Here is a 14,595-nt window from a genome sequence, read left to right on the forward strand (position 1 = left end):
GACAGCCGCCCACATCAGAAAAACAAACTGTTTCCCTCGGTTTTTATGCATTTTTAACCAAAAACTAGTGGAGGATCATAAAGATGGCGGTCAGCAGCATCACTTAACTGCTCTGCCAAAAATTAAGCACACTTGATTCTGTGTGCATAAACAACGTGCAAGGAATCATGCGAGCACAAGTCAAACGGCTGAAGATGAAAGGTAAGACTTGGCATTAAGAAACTAACCCTGCATTAATATACAGTTTAAGTTATTTCTGTTTGGTTAAAGAATTACATTACGGACATCAATAAAATACATACGTTACATTTAATGGAATTTCTGATAAAATAAACAAAAAATCATAACAAGAGTTCAGTGCATCCAGGAGGGAAATGTGCTCTAAACAGGTTTAAAACAAATCATCTAAATCATGGAGAGTCAGTGTCTTTGAGGCAATAGAATATAAACGATCACTCTCTGGGGACTGACATGCAATATCTATACTAATGTCAATATTATTGATACCTGATATCCTTTGTCAGTTACTAATCCCCATCTGTTCGCATCTAAACTCAACTTGTGTTGGTTTAGAGTAACAAGATCATATTTTAATGTTCCGTGTGTGTGTGTGTGTGTGTGTGTGTGTGTGTGTGTGTGTGTGCGTGCGTGCATGCGTGCGTGCGTGCGCGTGTGTAAAAATCCTGATAAGGAGAAAGTTATTAGGGGCTGTAAATGGTACAAACTTATGTAAACTATTTATGCGGTGATAAATCAGTCGGAGGGCAGAACACAAACCGTTATTAAATACTGATTACTTCCTGGATTTGTTCCAATGATTGTTTTCATTCTGGCCGTTGCCATAGAGAATTTAAACTACTGGTGTGTGCTCACGTGCTCTGCGTTTCCTGGGTGGACATTCCGGACACTGGAGTTGGAACCCCTTCTGATAAAGATCTTGTCTAAAAATCACAAGAAAAAATAATTAAAACACTTTTGTGACATAAAAGTCAGGTACTAGCATCAGATCAGATGTTTTTGGTGATTTTGTAAACAGAACTGAATGTTCTGAAATGAAATTATTACAACACATTTAGGAATTAATGTATAAATAATAATGTTTGATTCATATCACAGTGGGAAATAGAGAGAGAGAGAGAGAGAGAGAGACAGAGACAGACAGACAGACAAAGAGAGAGAGAGATAGACAGACAGGCAGAGAGAGAAAGAGAGAGAGAGAGAGAGAGAGAGAGAGAGAGAGAGAGAGAGAGAGAGAGACATACAGACAGAGAAAGAGATAGACAGACAGACAGAGAGAGAGAGACAGACAGACAGGGAGAGAGACAGACAGACAGAGAGAGAGAGACAGACAGACAGGGAGAGAGACAGACTACAAATGTTATGTTACAATCAACCAAAAATTTAAAACACGATGTAAAGACAGAAAGCTCAGAACTCATCTAGTAAAGGAAACACGAGTCGGTGGTGAAGCTGGCAGACCCTTGGTAGATGATACAAAGTTTATGTAGCCGTGATTGTTACGGTTTTACAGCTGATTAGTCGAGTTACGTCAACAAAAAGATGCTTAAAAACGACACCATTATTCAGATGTTTTCTGGTTTTAAGCTACGAGTGTATCCACTTCCGTTTCCCACAACATTACACAGCTTCTTAAAGCCTTTTTAATCCACTTCAGAGAAGATAAGCTGAATGTCGTTAACATAAAAAAGGTATTTACAAATACTAAGGATGAGAGCTGAACCCCTGTAAAAGAACTGGACTCATAAATGTGATGCTAGTACCTGTTTCCATGCAGCAGATAAGGCTTTGTGCAGATCATATGATCTCAGGACCTGCAGACCCTCACAGGTGTTGTACATCTGCCTGCAGACAAAGATGAACGCTCCACATAACGCGTCTGATCCCCTCAGCGACGGCAGCGATCTGTCCAACAGCCTCAAGGTGAACTGGACGATGACATGAGCAGCAGAGGTTCTGCGGGGAGACAGAAAATAAAAAAGCAGCTGAAAATAAAAGAGTTGTGCTAGAACGTGTATCTGGGTACAATCAAATCTATTGGTCACAGAAATACAACTTATGTGAGCTACATGCCTTCATTTCTTGCTTGGGGGGTTTCTAGAGTGTTTTCATAGGGGGGGAAAAACAACATTCATGGGTGGATAAAGGGAATTTGTTGAATTATCCTTGGTAAAAGTTAAAATTATGGCTCATTTACAAGAAGAACTTGTTGTTGGACAAGCTGAACCAGACAGCAGACTAACCAGGGTCAGATAAAGAAACATAAAACTAACATCTTAAAAAAAGATGTTGACATTGCGTCTCAGACCCACCAAAAAACCCTGTTTCTTATCTGCTCTGTGCAGAATCCTAGGATTTCTTCTTTTTTGCATGATTAAATCCAGCACTTAGCCCAGAAAATGTAGTAATCCTATCTCTGTCTCACCTCTCATTACGGAAGACAAGACTCGACTCATACAGGAGAAGAGCCAATCCACCGTCAGTGTTTGCGATGCGAGCTAAAATATCAGCGATGAGAATCAGAGTCGCTTCAGGACACTTCAGTTTAGTCTGGGAATGAGAGATACAAATACAAATAAATCTAAATACCCAAAAGGTTTAGAAACGTGAGTTTATATTAGCTTGTGTGTGTGTGTGTGTGTGTGTGTGTGTGTGTGTGTGTGTGTGTGTGTGTGTGTGCGTGCGTGCGTGCGAGCGAGCGAGCGAGTGGGTGAGTGACCTGCTGTCCGCTGAGCAGAGCGATGACAGGAGCCAGCAGAGTTTCAGTGACGGGAGTCTGATGGAGACATTCAGCAGCACATTCTGTCCGTTCACACAGCATCCACAGGACCTCCATCACCAAGCAGCTGGGCGACAGCGGGTCTGACAACATAAACAACAAATAACCACTTTAAGGTGTTTGATGTTGTTTAGTGTTTACATGCTTCTGTGTAGTCGTGCTGACAGTTATTTCTATTTACTTTACAGCTTTGTACATCCATCCATCTAAAAGTCATCCAGCTCAGTCTGGACAAAGCATTTTGGACTTAAGATGTTCACAAATAACCATAAACAGTAAAAGAGAGTCAGTAAAATCCATCTATCTTTAATTAGGCTTTAGTCTGAACCTGAACACAGCCTAATAAATGATCAGGATGTGGAATTGAGATATTAGTTTAATCCTGAAAAAGCTGCAGCACCACCAGGACCTAATGAGGATGATTCATCTTATTGATCTTTAATAAATATTTCTGGAAGCTAAGATGAATGCACCACACACTATTTATGACTAAATCTGACTTTTAAACAATATTATTTAGCTGTAATGCCAATGCGATCTTCTGATAAAGGAAAATAACAGTATTGATCACGGGCAGCAACCCTGCTAATGTGCAATCCTGAGACTGAACAATAAAAGGGAACGATTATATAAGTACCTGACTCAGTACAAGGTTAACAGATAAAGAGATACAGTCTGAGGAGTGTTTTATGTCTCACAACAGATCGCTGTGTTCCCTCGACAACCGATTCTAGACTTACAAACCGGGGTAAAACACGTGTGTGTGTGTGTGTGTGTGTGTGCGTGTGCGTGTGCGTGTGTGTGTGTGTGTGTGCATGTGTGCGTGTGTGTGCGTGTGTGTGTGTGTGTGTGTGTGTGTGTGTGTGTGTGTGTGTGTGTGTGTGTGTGTGTGTGTGTGTGTGTGTGTGTGTGTGTGTGTGTGTGTGTGTGTCCCACCTGTGTGTGAGGTGTCACCGTGAGCAGGTCGTGGGTGTCGGTACATGATGTTAATGAAGATGACGACCAGGTTAGTCAGCGTTATTGGATCTGAAACCCAAATATAATAGAAGGGTGAGTTTGTTCTGCGTCTAGACAAGAACAGTAAAAATACTGCTGAGTCTGAGTCAAACCGCTACAATCTTCATGCATTTATTACTCAGACAAAACTCAAGTGTCAGTAGATCTGCACAAATGCTCCAATCTGCAGCTTTGGGGTTCAAAGCATGGAGTAGAGATCCATAAGAATAAACACGTTTCTGTGGTTTCAATTGTGAAAAATGTTAGTAAAACTAAACAAACTACATAAATTCCTCCATATAGATTGTGTGAGAGAATGTGTGACTTGTCACTTCTGAACATGTGGGTTGATCTTCTATGATAAACAAATAAATCAACTGCTGAGGCAAAATAAATCTATAATAAAATTATCATCAGTAATTCAAAAGGGCAGGAAGTGACATGCCAGTTGACACATCCTCCTTTGTGCCACTTGCTGTGTTTATGTTGGTGATTATGATGATGATGAGAAATAAAATCACTCCCCAGGAGGAGGGAAGGGAGCAGCACACGTGTATGGCTGATTAGAAACATTCCTGTGTGGCTTTATGATCGTAAAGATCAGATATTGTTTTGTTGTAAAATCACTGAAGAGCAGAGAGATGTAAACAAAACTTCTCTGTGACTCAACTTCTAACTTAAACACCTGCATTTCTGTCAGATCAGCAACAAATCTACTAAATATTCTGTCTTTTATATCTTACTATAACAGAAACTCTACACACGTCACAGATGTACGTGGAGGCTTGCATCACACCTTTGTGCTTCCTGGTTTTGATGGGGAAAAGCTTTCTTCCATGAGTGTAGATGATGAGTTTACCCAGGACACACACAGAGTGCACAAAGAAGGAATACTCCAGCTCCTTTCTGGAATAGACGCTCCTCTGGGAGGCACCTGGAACGTTTAAAAAAACCAAGATGTGGGAAAACAATTGTTCAAAAGCCACATCTATAGTCTCCTTCATGTAAGAACTCCAGGATTATTAGAGATTTTACTGATCACATTCATTTGACGCTAATAGAATCATTTTATGCATTTCTAGGGTGCAGAAAGGTCAGAAACCAGCACAGCTGCATCCTCCTACCACCAAACTATATTTACTAGAAGAGAAGGTAAAACGGCTCTTTCCGTTGTTATGGTTGCAGACTCCTGGCTACAGGTTTCAGCTAGGGATGCAACAATACCCCTTTTTTCTTAACCAATACGATACCGATACTTGGATCAGAGTACTCGCTGATACAGATTGCCGATACCGATACTTCTACCACACAAAAAAATGCAATGATTTGGAATACATATTTTATTTTCTTCTCTGCTTTCAACAGGAAAAGACTGTGAGGTAGATAAAAAATATATAAATAGAAATCATCACAAAACTAAAATATTAGGCAAACAGAAATGACAAGTTACAGTGAAGCCATTTTAGAGCAACTGCATTACCAGTATCGGTACATTCCTAGCTTCAGCCATTTTTTCCCCATCAGCAAATTAATGAACAGGGTCCTATCTGTTTTACTTAATGCCTTCAAAATAAAAATGTATGTATCTGAACAAAACCTGGGCTGGACCTGGTGTGAGTTTATAGTGTTTAACTTACCAGGTTTGTGTTTCTCTGGATGAGGATCAGCAGTCTCGCCTGTGAAACATTCGCAGGATTCACTATAACTCACACACTGCTGAAGAGCCGCTACCACCTGAAACAAGTAAACACTTTCTGAAATGAGCAGGCTGTATACAACAGGCTTACCAAAACAGTCATCCAGTAGGTGAATGATGCACTCTAAAGTCACTGAGGAGAAAATATTTGAAACAAAAAAATAATAATAAAATCACAGTTACTCTGATCTCTAGGGATGTCTCGATACAACTTTTTCACTTCCGATACTATACCGATATTGCATCCTTCAGTACTGACCGATACCGAAATAAATCCGATACGATATCAGCACTTATCATACATAACTTTACCTATACTGTAGAGTGGAATGTATGAAAGGCTTGATCAAGTGATATTACTCAATCAGAGAACAAGAGCCAATAACAGTAAGAATGAAAAAAATGACTTTTTTTTTAGGGATGTACAATATGTCGGCATCAATATTGGTATCGGCAGATGTTAGTCATTTTTTTACATATCGGTGTCAGTCAGATAAATAAAACTGTGCCGATATTAACAACTAATATTTTTTCCATCTTGTTTCTGTTTATCAGTTTCAGAGGGTGAGGGGGGTGGTGTGTATTTGTTTGGTCATGTGACATAATAAATTCAACTTTAATCATTTTCATTCTATACAAAATCTGCTGATTTTAGAATCATTAATGTCAGTATATCAGAATCGGCAAATATCGGTTATCGCCCATAACAGTGATATTAATATCGGTATTGGCCAAAAAAATTCATATCGGTGCATCACAAATTTTTTGAACCATTGGTTGCAAAAATGTGAACCCTAACGGACTGCTTATGTCGGAGATTTTTGATGGAGTCCGATATAATCCGATAGTGTTTTGGGGCCGATATCGAATTATTTCCGATATCGATATCGGAACAGGACATCCCTACTGATCTCTGAGGCCTTGTTAAGTGTGTACCTTTTATAGTGGCCCAGTCTTACACATCAGATGGTAAATCTTATGTAAAACCTGAAACTTTAAACTCTGACTAAGTACTCCAGCTAATTGCCTTCTATCAAAGTCAGTAATGAATCTCGACAATTCAAAAAAAAGTCCAGTAAAACTACGAGGAACCAGGAGCTGCTACAGATAAAACCGATCGCTTCAAACTTCTGTTTTGCAAATCCAGCACTTTGAAAAAGTTGGTAAAAGTACTTGTCAGAATATTTTGTACAAAGGAGCTGTTGAAAGGTGCTAATTAGTGAGCGACCCACTCACCAGAGGCTTGTACTTCCTCTCCAGCAGCTTGAGGACCACCGTCCTGCTGTAGTAGCCATGCTGAGAGAGGGAAGAGTAGGTCATCGTGAACCAGAGAAAAATAAAACCCTTAAAATAAAATATATTCTATATAAACATATCTTCAGTTGCCATACGCACCATCCATTTATTAAACCACGTAGCTTTAATGTCCAGTAAGGCCAGCAAGTGGACTGGTTCCAGTGTTTTCTCAGAGCCACGATCATGATGGAAGGACAGCAGGGAGAAAGTGCTCTCTATGATCTCTTCCATGTATCTAAAGCAGAGCAGAAGGACAAAAACATGGAGGATCAGCAGGAGTAACCTTAGAAAGTCTAAAGACGTCTGTTCTGATGCTAAACATTGCCTCTGATTCAAGGTTTAAGCAAATATGAATCTGGGAACGTCTTAAAACTGTGAAAAGTTTGGTGATTTGACACCGACTCACTTCTCAGGGTGGCGAATCCAGAAGGTCGTCACCTCCTTCTGAAAGTCGTTCATTAATCGAATCTGAGGTGAGGCAGAAGGAGGGAATAAAACCACCTGCTGTTCTTTGTCAGGATGATAAAACTTGAGAGGTCGTACCTGTTTGAGAAGGCGGCTGATCTGAGGACTGTTGATGTCGACGGCAGCCGAGCCACTCGGAAAGCTCAGCTTGAGAGTCAGAAAGGTCGACTCCACGTTTTTTGCTGCTCATGAACAACAAAACAAAAAACGAGAAAATCATCTCAGGGTGCATAATATATGTTTTACAGTACTTCTGATAATGCACAGTTTTATTTTAAACTCTATTCATGTTTCATTGTGGAAAAACAAAGTAAACTGATGGACTAACAGTACTTTACAACGAACCCTCGGAGCTTAATTTAAGGATGCTTGGACAGCAATAAGATGTTAATTTAAATAAAACATGTCTTTAAGGGTTAGGGTTAGGGTTAGTCCAAACATGAAGATGCTAAATGAAAACGGTTACATTGACCAACCCAAGCTGGTGTAGATCTCTCGTGTTACATTCAGCGGAGATGAAGAGAAGCTTTTAGCAAAAAACTGCAGCACATGTTCCTGATGAAGGTAGGAAAACAGGGAAATGACATCACCAGCACACTCGTATGGAGAATTAAAACCAGTTTAAGCAGGCTTGACCGATTACAGATTGAGCCGAGGCTGCTCCAGACTCACACTGAGGTCAGGTTCCACCAGAGCTGCACAGAGGTTCCTACGCAGGACGCTCCAGCTCTCACAGCTCAGAACATCCGATGGAGGAGCGCAGCAGAGAGCCCTCAGAGCCTCAAAACGTACCTAAACACAAACTCATGTCGTTTACTAAAACGGCACAGTTCACACCGACAGAATCCTGTGTTCTTTGTTGCAGCTGATCCCATTAAGCCCTGGTGATTAACTGTGCTTCTTCAGGAATTTTATTTCTTTATATTGTCACAAAACTTTAGATTTGCTGAATATAACCTAACTGTCAGGCTCTAAAACCGCAGTCCTCTGTAGCAAATGTACTAAAGCAGAAACAGAACCCTGTCCAATGTTCCTCTTGTACCTCTTTGGGTTTGCTGGAGTCAAGTTTTTCAGCCAAAACCTGCAGCTGCTCTCGTCTGAGAAACACATAACTCTGGAGAGGAAAAGAGACATAAACCAAGAATTATTGTTATAAAACGGACCAGATTTCCTGTTTGCAGGGCACAAGCAGTTTCAGAAATTAATTATATTCATCTACGGCTGGGTTTGCTCTCAAACGTGGAATGAGTTCGGAGCTAGCAAAGTCCCTAATAATTTATTCCTTTTATAATAAAAAAAAATTCAACAGTTTTTTCCTTTCAGGTGAGATGTGGTGGAATCCTGACCTGGTGGAAGGAGGAGTCGCTGTCTGAGCAGTTATCTGTGTACTGGTACTGGATGTTGGACTGACTGGGGTCCGTCTCTCGGTGCATCTCCTCCTTCCTCAGCTGGTCCTCCTCAAACTTGTTGATTAGAGACTCCACAACCACAATCATTGTGTTTTTTAAAGTCTGTATCATCTGCTGGTATCTGTTAGAGAAGGAAAGTGATTTAGTTTAACTACCCAAGTCCAGTTTGCTGCAGTTTGAGACCAAACCTATAATCTGCCCCGCTGCGTGTGTTAATTGTGCACAAAACCAGATTGGTTACAGTAATTAATCCTGTGCTGTGTACTAAAGTCTGATTTGTTCTCAGTTATTTATCTTTCTGACTTCATTAAGAAAACAAAAAATATATAATTTTTATCATGTACCAAACCTGAACATTACCACCAACATACTACAGTCAGCATTAACACTTAAAATGAATTATCTGGTCACATTATTCAGTGTTTCTAAGATTTCGCAGGTTCACAAACAGCAATCTGTGAATACAGTTATGTAACGTGGCACCCTGAGCCACACTCACTCAGCAGAGTCTCCAGTTCTCCGAGTCACTGCGTGAATTAAGGTGTCGTGTCCTGAGCCGACCGCATGCTGTCCTTCTCCCCTGGTTGTGTTCTTTAGCTCTTCCTCCACTGCAGACCCCAGAGACCTCTCTACATACTGACGGAGGTACTTGACAAACTCATAACTGAAAGCAGAGTCATAGAAAAAATAAAGACTTCAACTGGGCTGAAGCTGGTTCTGGGTGGACTTACTTGTGGAAGTTTTTGTCAGTCTCCTCTAGGTGAAGGAGGATCTCTTCAGCACATTCAGTGGATGGTGCAGCAGAGATCTTATCACTGATGCTCTTCAGGAGCTCCTTGAGGAGGGATTGCAACTCCTCCTCATCTTCAGCTGATAACTGGGACATCTTTGATGATGTTGCATATGAAAGGGAAAAAAGCTTCAAACTGTTATTTTGAATAATTAATGTGGCAAGTTATCCAATATCTTAACAGCTGGTTTTAAATAGTCTAAGTCAAGTGCAGGACTAGGCTTATTTAATTTAGAATAGGGATCAATGTAAATCAGCCTCATGAACACATTTCCTCACACTTGTGCCATAAAGACCTGATTATTCTCAAAGTTTCTTAAACCAATGCTGATTAGCTGAATTTCATCAACCTACAGTCAAGTACAGGATTTTATTAAGGAGGGTGTTTAAATATGAACATAAAAGCAGCTAAATGTCTCTCACATTTGGTAATGTCCAGTCCAGATTTGGGAACACACTGATTATTACGTGTGATAAAATGGCTTCTGAAAGACGAGGGAGGCTCTGCAAAACGTCTCCAACTAAGTGATCTTTTGGACATTTAACTTTTATTAAAATGTGTATGTGTGGACATAAATGTTGCCTTACAGCATGAAATAAAAATTAATCAATTCAATAGTGATGGCATTAATGTAGGTCAATTTTGCAGCACCTACCATGAATTTGTAACAAAGCAAGTAAATTATATGGGATAACCCACTCAGAGTTATTTGAGAAATTAATCTAAAACAGTATTTGTTCATGCAGCACAACTAAGTCAAAAAAACACACATTATTATACAACACAGGGATTTAACTCTTCCTGGTGTTCAAAAGAACCCCAAATGTGAACCTACTCCAGAACAGCTGAGGTGGAAACCATTCCTCGAGTAAAATGTGTGGAACTGGTCATTTTTATTGTTTTGTTATCATTCTTGGTAACTTGGTTAGTCTATTTTCAGCGCACGTGAGTAATTAGTTCATCCTCAACAGGTGTGAGAGCTGGCTTCCGTTCTGACAAAAGGGTCATTAAAACTGTCTCTGACCCCTTTGTTCCTCACAAAACAAAAATATATATAAAATCGTGAAATATTTGCTTATAGTATCCACGCAAACAAATAAACTTTAAAGCTAAAGCGACTAAATGCGTGAACTAAATAAAGGACATAATTAACGCAGCTAACCCAAAGCAAAATTAGCCAGATCTTAGTGGAAAAAAAGCGCTTAAAACTGAAAATCTGTTTGCGCGACAAAAAAATCGAACCAAACTGAAAGCAGTCATTTAGGACATGTTTTGTTTTACCTTTTATTGTGCTGGTTAACACTTTTATCCTTGTAACATCCTGACAGCCCTTGCAAAAGACAGCCGTATCTCTATGGAAACAGCTACAGTGTGGTAAGCGCAGTGCATTGTGGGATGCTATTAGTATAATGGGGAAAAACGAAATATGAAATGTTTTTCTTCTAATAAAAGCGCATTCCTACATAAATTACACACGTAAAAATATATTATAATTAAAAAATGTATGTTCCTACTTAAAACTACTCAGTATTCTTCTAAGGCGCATATTTTCTTATATATTTATATTTTGACTGTTTTTTCTGTTGGGTCTGTGAAAGCAGCACCACTGACGCATGCTGTCACGTGACCCAATGTTTTGTTTCTTTGCAGTGTGGCGAATAAAAACCCGTTTCTGAGTGTGGAAACGTGTCAAATTAGCTATTTTTTATCGGATATTTATTATTTATTGAATATGTTTTACTGTCCAGACTAACTAGTCCCCAACATTAATAATTAGGGCGTATTCAGGATAAGTGTAAGCAGAAGGTCAGGATAATAGCGTGGATCATGGCGGCAGTTGACAGCTTTCAGTTTTTGTACAGGGAAATTTCTCGGTCATGCGGCTCTTACTTTGAGACCCTGGCCCTGGTCGGAGCTCTGTACACCGCCAGCAGGGCAGTAATCCTGCTGAGTGACTGCTGCACCTTGGTTAGGGTGCATTTTCTACCCAGAATGCTCCCAAGTAGGAAGCTGACCCAAAGATATGGTGACTGGGCTGTAATTTATGGTAAGAATAATTTGCATCAGGATGGAAAGACTTGTGTTTTGCGGTAACATTGAGTAAAAAGAGCAATGCGTTTTTGGGGGCTATTTACATTTAAGAAGCTGCAGTCAGGAGGTATTTTGAATGCTGATTTGTGTTTTAAGCCACAATAGGGTTCGTTTTCATCTTAATTATAATTTTATCTGTTCTTAATTACTATTTGTTCATAATGTTCTCATCTTTTTTTCTGTCAGGAGCATCTGAGCCTGTAGCCAGTGCATATGCAGAGGAGCTAGCCAGCCACGGCATCAGCATTATCTTCATCACTCAGGACAACACCTCTGTTAGGGACACCGCTGCATCCCTCTCCCAGATCTACGGGGTGGAAACCTCTGTTGTGATAGCCGACTTTTCCCTGGGACAAGCAGCGAGCAAACCCATCAAAGAAGCCTTGAGGGGTAAAGATATTGGCTTCCTGGTGAACTGCGTGGATGAGACATTGGCCTCCCCTCAGAGCCTGATTGAAATGCCTGAGCAGGACCTGTTGGATCAGGTGAATAAGAACGTCACAGTTGCTACTCTGATGACCAGATTGGTGCTGCCGGGGATGGTGGAGCGCAGCAGAGGGGCTGTGGTCAATATATCCTCAAGTGCCTGCTGTAGACCCCTGCGTGGAAGAGTGGCACTCACGGCATTCACCGTAAGACCTATAAATCTTGTTTCACAGCAGTGGCTTTGTTAGGAGATGAGAGCATTGATTACTCACGTTCATTTGATAGACCCTAGCAGCGAGAGTCACTTTTCAAAGGGATTTTTAAGCAGAGTTTCATGGTTATTTGTCCTTTTTTATTGTGGGATTTATACAAAAACCCAAGATTTTAGCCTGATTTTTTTATTTTTATTTTTGTAACATTTCAGGGATATCTAGATAATTTCTCAAAAGCGCTTCATCTTGAGTACAGTGACAAAGGGATCTTCATCCAGAGTCTGATTCCTTTCCAGGTAATCCACTTCTATCTGTATTACTGGCTGCATATTGATTTATTTGTTTATACTCCTGTTTATTTTTTAATTAAACACTTAAATGAAATCAGCTTTATCCAGCTTTGAAGCGCCTCGTGATTTTTATCTTGAGGGGTGCTATAGAAAAGATTGTTTTCTTTCAGTGTCACCTTCTTTGTCATTTCAGATAGCTTCAGGCGGACGGCAGCCATCTTCACGTCCACTGTCACAACGAGAAGGTTGGTTTGTTCCAAAGCCTGAGGTTTACGCTCGCCACGCAATTTCCACACTGGGCGTCTCTAACAGAACCACCGGCTACTGGCCTCACACGCTCCAGGTTGGTACAAAATCACCTCTTTAGGTTCCTAACAAAAACACAAGATAATTAATTGAGATCAAACGGGTGACAGTGATGTATTACGTCTTTATGAAGACAAAATTTGAATCATAAAACAGGTTTCTGTTCCTCTTTGATCATTTTCCCCACAGTACGGAATGATGAGGTGCGTTCCCGAGTGGATTTGGATCCTCGGATCACGGATGTTCGTCAGCGCAGCTTAAGAGCTTACAAGTCTGGTTCTCTATCTTGTTACACGACTAATATTGAGGTTCACTTGCTTCTGATGTTGTTTGAATTTGCTAAAACTGTCAAGTTTTGTTAAAGAAACAGAACAAATTAGCCACAAATTCCTGTTCAAACTGGATGTAAAACTGTTTTTGTGAACAACAAAGAGCAGGTCAGTCATCACTGTAGGAGATAATTATAATAATAATAATAATAATAATAATAATAATAATACCACTATAAAACACTCTGCTTGATGTGTGGACACATTTGGTCCGCTTTGATTTAATTTGCAAGCACAGACTAATTAAGTATTATGCTTTTGTTTTCATTACATTCATGTGATAAAGCTGCATTACCTTTATTTTTTTTTATTTTGACAAACAGAAAAACTTGAAAGATGAGCAGACACTTAAAAAGATCCTAAATCTGACAACTTTCTTGCACCGTTATTATGTCTGCAGCTTATCTGGCGTTCCTTCATAATAAGAGACTCGTGCGTGTTCCAATGGAGGTTAAGCTTTAAAACTAGGAGGACGGTATTCATGATGCAGGACGAAGCTTTGGATGTTTGAAGTACAGCGAGAGTTTGATGCTGGAGAATTTTGTTTTTGAATAAATAATGAAAGATTTTGATGCTTTTATTTTGTTGAGACGTGTGGATTTTGTGAGAGAAAATAATGAAATTATCAACCGTTTGACCTGATTTTGGTTTTGGATCAATAAAACATTCCTTCCGTCCTTGTGTCACTTTCCTGTTTATTTAATCTGTGTTTCATCTCATTGGTTAAAGTTTATCCTCATAAAGGCAGAGACTTTACTGTTTTTTTAACCTGATAAGTTTAATCAGCTTGTTTCAGGGCAGACGTGCACACTTTGCTTTTTTTATTTCCTCTTCAAAACAGAGAGTATGTGTGAGTCATCCACATGAAAGAGCAGATAGAGTTCTACCTGCGACCTGTCAGAATCGGGTCAGAGGCACGCACACCGAGTGCACTTTGTCACAGACGTCATGCGCCAAGTCAAACCTGGTTGTTACAGTCGGCCATGTTCATGCTCGTGTCACTGAAGAGATGCCCGGCTTCTTTCCGGGTAGAAATATGAAGCATTGTGCTTTTGTAAAAACAAAAAGATTCAAATTAACTTTGCTCACTCACTCATTTCCTTAACCACTTATTAGGGTGGGAGCTGAGGCAGGAGGAAACCCAGGACAGGAAATGAGACTGATCTGATACACCAATAAGTTTTCATCTGCTTAAATAAAAGAATCACAGCCTGGAGGTCTTCCCTTTTTCTGTCCTAGGTATTTCACAAGCTTCCAGTCTGGATCTGGAAGTCTTTGGCCTTGTTCTCCTCCACTTTTGTGCACATCTGCCCATTTAACATTATTTGTTTTTATCATTAACTCAGTAAAGTTGCATTAAAAGCACGCAGATTAATATTTGTTGTTTCACGACATGTTTAAACCCAAACTACTCAATAACTCACTCAAAAGCACCTTAATTGTTTCTGCACTGATTTCCTTTTCAGCATTTGAAAAGGCGACTGGAAGAAA

The 14,595-nt window shown here is 39.9% G+C and overlaps 2 protein-coding genes across 4 annotated transcripts in view; one reads left to right on the top strand and one right to left on the bottom strand.

Moving 5' to 3' along the window:
* tbc1d32 (TBC1 domain family, member 32) overlaps window positions 1–10,837 on the bottom strand; it is a 50,997-nt gene extending 40,160 nt beyond the window's left edge. For both annotated transcript variants that reach the window (XM_015947567.3, XM_015947566.3), the window contains exons 1-18: window positions 10,732–10,837; window positions 9,391–9,545; window positions 9,159–9,323; window positions 8,597–8,780; window positions 8,293–8,364; window positions 7,923–8,042; window positions 7,727–7,805; window positions 7,329–7,432; window positions 7,192–7,253; window positions 6,885–7,020; window positions 6,726–6,785; window positions 5,431–5,527; window positions 4,590–4,727; window positions 3,734–3,823; window positions 2,738–2,880; window positions 2,444–2,568; window positions 1,782–1,974; window positions 874–941 (exon numbers count right to left, since the gene is read on the bottom strand). In XM_015947567.3, coding sequence (XP_015803053.3) covers window positions 874–941; window positions 1,782–1,974; window positions 2,444–2,568; window positions 2,738–2,880; window positions 3,734–3,823; window positions 4,590–4,727; window positions 5,431–5,527; window positions 6,726–6,785; window positions 6,885–7,020; window positions 7,192–7,253; window positions 7,329–7,432; window positions 7,727–7,805; window positions 7,923–8,042; window positions 8,293–8,364; window positions 8,597–8,780; window positions 9,159–9,323; window positions 9,391–9,545 — 1,991 coding nt within the window. In that variant the 5' untranslated portion in view covers window positions 10,732–10,837. The remainder of the gene's footprint in view (window positions 1–873; window positions 942–1,781; window positions 1,975–2,443; window positions 2,569–2,737; window positions 2,881–3,733; window positions 3,824–4,589; window positions 4,728–5,430; window positions 5,528–6,725; window positions 6,786–6,884; window positions 7,021–7,191; window positions 7,254–7,328; window positions 7,433–7,726; window positions 7,806–7,922; window positions 8,043–8,292; window positions 8,365–8,596; window positions 8,781–9,158; window positions 9,324–9,390; window positions 9,546–10,731) is intronic.
* hsdl1 (hydroxysteroid dehydrogenase like 1) lies at window positions 65–13,226 on the top strand. Of its 2 annotated transcripts, none has more exons than XM_054748096.2 (5): window positions 65–201; window positions 11,728–12,173; window positions 12,392–12,475; window positions 12,663–12,812; window positions 12,965–13,226. In XM_054748096.2, exons 1-5 carry the CDS (start codon window positions 168–170, stop codon window positions 13,034–13,036), a joined length of 786 nt encoding a protein of 261 aa, XP_054604071.1. In that variant the 5' UTR covers window positions 65–167; the 3' UTR covers window positions 13,037–13,226. The 2 variants fall into 2 exon arrangements, with proteins under 2 accessions (XP_054604071.1, XP_015803054.1); XM_015947568.3 differs by lacking the exon at window positions 65–201 and adding an exon at window positions 11,130–11,497.
* Window positions 13,227–14,595: the final 1,369 nt, after the last annotated feature.

This window comes from Nothobranchius furzeri, chromosome 2 (genome assembly GCF_043380555.1).
Source record: "Nothobranchius furzeri strain GRZ-AD chromosome 2, NfurGRZ-RIMD1, whole genome shotgun sequence".
Lineage (NCBI taxonomy): Eukaryota > Metazoa > Chordata > Actinopteri > Cyprinodontiformes > Nothobranchiidae > Nothobranchius > Nothobranchius furzeri.

What these genes read in the sequence shown, in the direction of transcription:
- hsdl1 (XM_015947568.3), top strand. Translation starts at nt 11,278, where the DNA reads ATGGCGGCAGTTGACAGCTTTCAGTTTTTGTACAGGGAAATTTCTCGG. An exon ending in TGACTGGGCTGTAATTTATG is followed by an intron (nt 11,498 to 11,727) that starts GTAAGAATAATT and finishes TTTTTCTGTCAG; the next exon opens with GAGCATCTGAGCCTGTAGCC. An exon ending in ACTGGCCTCACACGCTCCAG is followed by an intron (nt 12,813 to 12,964) that starts GTTGGTACAAAA and finishes TTTTCCCCACAG; the next exon opens with TACGGAATGATGAGGTGCGT.